This window comes from Postia placenta (assembly GCF_002117355.1).
Source record: "Postia placenta MAD-698-R-SB12 unplaced genomic scaffold POSPLAscaffold_3, whole genome shotgun sequence".
Classification (NCBI taxonomy): Eukaryota; Fungi; Basidiomycota; class Agaricomycetes; order Polyporales; family Adustoporiaceae; genus Rhodonia; species Rhodonia placenta.
This window is the reverse complement of record NW_020169834.1, coordinates 832,137-836,420: the sequence shown is the minus strand read 5'-3', so window position 1 is coordinate 836,420 and position 4,284 is coordinate 832,137. Positions and strand designations below refer to the sequence as shown.

Sequence of the window (4,284 nt, the reverse complement as noted above, 5' to 3'; positions counted from 1 at the left end):
CATTCGAACAGATGAGAATGTCATCAAGGTAGACTATGACTTTTCCTCCTCATATGAAATCACCGAGTACGTCATTCATCATTGCTTGGAAAGTTCCTGGTGCGTTGCAGAATCCGAAGTACATGACTGTGGCTTCATATAGCCCTCGATGTGTGATGAAAGCCGTTTTCCATTCGTCACCCTTCCGGATGCGAACATTATTGTATCCCCATCGCAGATCGATCTTAGTGAATATCGATGCTTGACTGAGTGTATCAATCAAGTCTGCTATGCGGGGTATTGGATAACGGTTCTTCACAGTTACGTCATTGATCTTCTGGTAATCCACAACTAAACGCAGCCCTCCATCATGTTTCTTGACAAAGAAAACAGGAGAGGCCAGCGGGCTTTTGGACTTTCGAATATACCCCTTTCGAAGTTCGTCGTCGATCCACTCGTCGAGAGAATTCCTCTCTTTCGGAGACATTGGGTATAGTTTGGCCGGTCGAGGTAGGGCAGCTCCTTCCTCGAAGTCAATACCATGATCATATGGTTTGCGCTCCGGCATCCGCTCCAATTTCTTTTGTGAGAATACGTCCCCGAACTCGTGTAGATATTCAGGGATGAGAGACTTCCACTTGGTGGTGTCCGCATCCTCCTCCTCAACATCCTTGTTCAGAATGCTTGCGACAAATTCTGCCATTTGTAGGTCCTCCGGATCGTCTGTCGAGATCCAGTTGATGTATGGATTTTCAGTACACTCCTCTCCTAAGGCGTCCAGCGGAATGACTAAGGGTTCCTCCCTTGGTAACTGAAGCTCGTCGGTTTCTTCATCAGTCACACGATTAGTTTTACAAGCTTTGGGGGCACAGCTCTCAGGGCACCTGGTGTACCTCCACTCCCCTTTGGCCCAGTCGATCTCGGGATTGTGTTTCCTGAGATAGGTCATGCCGAGGATCATGTCCTTTCTTCCCAAATCTGCGACTAGCAGTGGGTGTGTTGACTTACGTGATCCTATTTCGACGTAGGCTCTAACGGACTTATTTATTTGACCGCTTTTATTGGAGGTCCCGTCTGCATTATAAACGTTGTATGGGGTTGCCAGCTTATGCGTCACCAGGCTGTTACTTTCAACAACTGACCGATTGATGAACGATGTTGTGGCCCCTGAGTCTACCAAAGCTTCGACCTGCACTTTCTTTCCGTATACCCACAGTGTCACAGGCAGAGTGAATGAATTCTTGTTGCGAGAGATATTTACAAGACTGCTGTGTACACTATCTACATTGATTCCGACGGTGGGTTCCGATTCCTTAAGTACATGTTCGCAGATAGTCACATGTACTTCTTCCAAAAATCCGAGGTAGCTGCGGTGGGTTCTGTCTTTGCAGACAGCTGGGGTTCATCCTTCCCAGCCAGAGTCGATTCCTCGACGTTCGCAATCTCCTTGATTCTCGCAGTGTTGGCGCTCACGGCTTTCGTGGACGGGGGCGTGTCGTCCTCGCTATCCGTAAGCTCGACTTGAATAACCCGCGTTTTCTTAGCCTTCTTGACTGCGGGGTTACCACTTCCTCCTTGTGCCTTCTTAGCGCCATCCCCTTGGGTCTTCGGCCGCTTGTCCGCATTTTTAGCCAACTTGTAGCAATCATCTGTGTTATGAGTCTTCGACTTGCAGATGACGCAATACTTCTTTGCCTCTGTCGAGGTGGCCTCAGCGTCCCTTGCCTTGCCTTTGCCTTTACCCTTTGATTTCGACTTTTCAGCCGAATTGATGTCCATGGGAACAGCGCTGCCATTATCCGAGCCACTGTTCTTGAATACTGAGCCTCGTGCCTTCTCCGGGTTGACGATCTTGTTGATGTTGAGCAAGATGTCAAGGAACAACGTCCAATCCTTTGGCAAGGTGGACTCGTCCTTTCCGGCCAACACCAACCGCATATCACGAGGTATAACCTCCCAGAGTTTGTCGATGAGGAGACTATCGTCATACTCCGTGAGACGTCCGAGGGTGCGGAACCTCTCAGCGTACTTCACGAAGTCCTTCGAGGCCAGATCCTTATTGATGAACAGCGCCGTGATCTCCTTCTTTGCACCCTCCTTGTCGTCGCGTTGCCCGTATATCTGGGCTAGTTCCGCCACAAATGCCTTCCAGGTGCCCAGATCCTTTCCTTCCCGCATTTTCACGTAGTAGCTCTTCATGTACTGATAAGCTGGTCCTTGCAACTTCGAGAGGGCCGTGACGATTCGCTGTTTGTCCGTGGCCACTCCCTCATGCTCACACCATAGTATGATCAGGTCCAGCCATTCCTCAAGCTTGGTCTTATCCTCACTGCCCTTGAAGGCTGGAGGCTCCCCAATCTTAGGTTGACGGAAATGACCACTACCCGTTGACGCAGGTAGCGCATCGACTTGTCGCTTGTAGGAATCGACTAGCGCCTGCTGATTCTGGACCGTGATATGCAGGGATTCCACCTCTCGAAGGAGGCTCTGAAGGTATCCGTCGTAGTGCCTGCTTATTTCTAAGGTCAGGCGACCAATCCAGTCTCTGACTCGTCCAGTGGTCGATTCTGCAGCATTCGCAGTAACCGTTTGCAGCAGAGCTGCTTGTTCGTCAGAGATGTTCACGTTCTGGAAGATTGCATTGCGCCACTCTTCTTCCGTGGCGATAGCGGATGCTTTGGTCGGAACAAAGGGGATGTATGGGGCCATTTCTTATTGTAGTGATTAGCCCGTATTCACTTATGATTGAAAGAAAAAAAGTGAAGCAAAGGAGATCTCCTCCTCATGCCATATAAGCCAATTATGCCAGAAAGATTGCCAATCTTTATTCCACTATCTACACTTCGTACTTGAAGGTGATGTTTAGGCTAGCCAACTCATTACAAATCTCCGACAGGCGACTGCTTAAGTCTTCGAAGGAGACATGCCCGATCCTTTTCAGGTCGCGCTTGATAACTCTCCAGTGCCTGTTGGTAAGCCGGCGCGCCTTCTTCTCCAGCCCATGATACAACTCGTCGAACCCATCACCCATCCTCCTGACTTTCGCCACAACTTCCGGCTCCAAGCTCCCTTCTTCCTTTTCCATTCAAGCGAATACCGGTTCCAGCCTGTCGGCTGTGGCGGCAAACATCTCGTTGTACTCGGATGTGCGCAACAGAATCTTTGTGCACTGGAAGTGAATGTCGGGAAGCGGCTTGGGTGGTTCATATTCGTAGGAGGGTCCCGCCTACATATCAATGCGATCGATAAGGGGGGGAGCAGGGTTGGAGATACGATCGAGCAACTGTTGCTTCTTGAAGAGATGCGCGCGAAGTGCGAGCTTCTCGATGTCGTGTTTCGCTTTTTCAGCGCGTTCAGGGTTGAAGGGGCGGCGAATGAGTGGTTTGATGGTGGGGCGTACGATTCAGCGAGGTTTGCCAACGTCGTCGAACTTGTGCGTGTTGTGGATGGCGATACGCTCACTCGTGCTTGGCAGTGACAATGAAAGGTTTGGCTTTCGGCATGGCTACGGCAGAGGGGATTAGATAACAGCTTTTCAGCTGGCTCTTTTCAGAGCGAAAAAAAGGGTATGTGCTATACTACAGGGTCCATTGGTCGTGCTTCATGTCGGCGTCCTCCTGCTCTCTCTCAGCAGGTAGGGAGGGGGGAATACAGATCTCAGTCGGGTTTCCACACCCACTGCAAGTGGTTTTGGGAGAATCTTACACTCTCCCTAAGGCTGCGCATGCTGGTTATCCGTCGTAAGCCCTAAGGCCTCATAGAATGGTAAACCACATTCCAGCATGTTGCCCATAAGGCAGCAACCTCCCCTTATGCCTAGGGACCGGCGAAAAGCTCAGCATGTTGACACCAATTGTTCAACCCTGACCAATAAAGGTAGGTGCTTCGCAAAAAGGTATTGCCACTTTTCAGTTGACAAACCATAACCCCCAGAACCCACATGAAAAGGCCACCTTACGCTTTGCAGCATAGGGGCATAGCAACGACCAATAGACCCTGTAACAAAGCAGGTAGCAAGAGACCCTTGCTAGGGCCCAGTGCACCTTAAAGCAGTTCTATTCAACTATCACAAAACCTATAAACCCACCTTATAGCTTGATGGTAAGGGGGGGAGATAAAGCACTTAAGTGTGGGGGAGGTAATGCTGTTAAGCACAACAACAAAGTGAATAGAACTGGGGGACAGGGTGCCCCAGGATGCTGCTTTATATACATGAGGGAAAACCCCCCAGGGACCGGTAATGGACCCCTGGTACCTAGCTGGGTAAGGATTACTAAGTATCATATGCTCTATGATGTCATATAT

General features: G+C 50.0%; 1 protein-coding gene across 1 annotated transcript; it reads left to right on the top strand.

The window, feature by feature from the left end:
• Positions 1-2,902: 2,902 nt before the first annotated feature.
• Positions 2,903-3,846, top strand: POSPLADRAFT_1136052 (hypothetical protein; the record flags this gene model as incomplete). The annotated part of the gene is made up of 4 exons (XM_024484636.1): positions 2,903-3,412; positions 3,519-3,545; positions 3,614-3,719; positions 3,800-3,846. 4 exons carry the CDS (start codon positions 2,903-2,905, stop codon positions 3,844-3,846), a joined length of 690 nt encoding a protein of 229 aa, XP_024341616.1.
• Between the last annotated feature and the right edge of the window lie 438 nt (positions 3,847-4,284).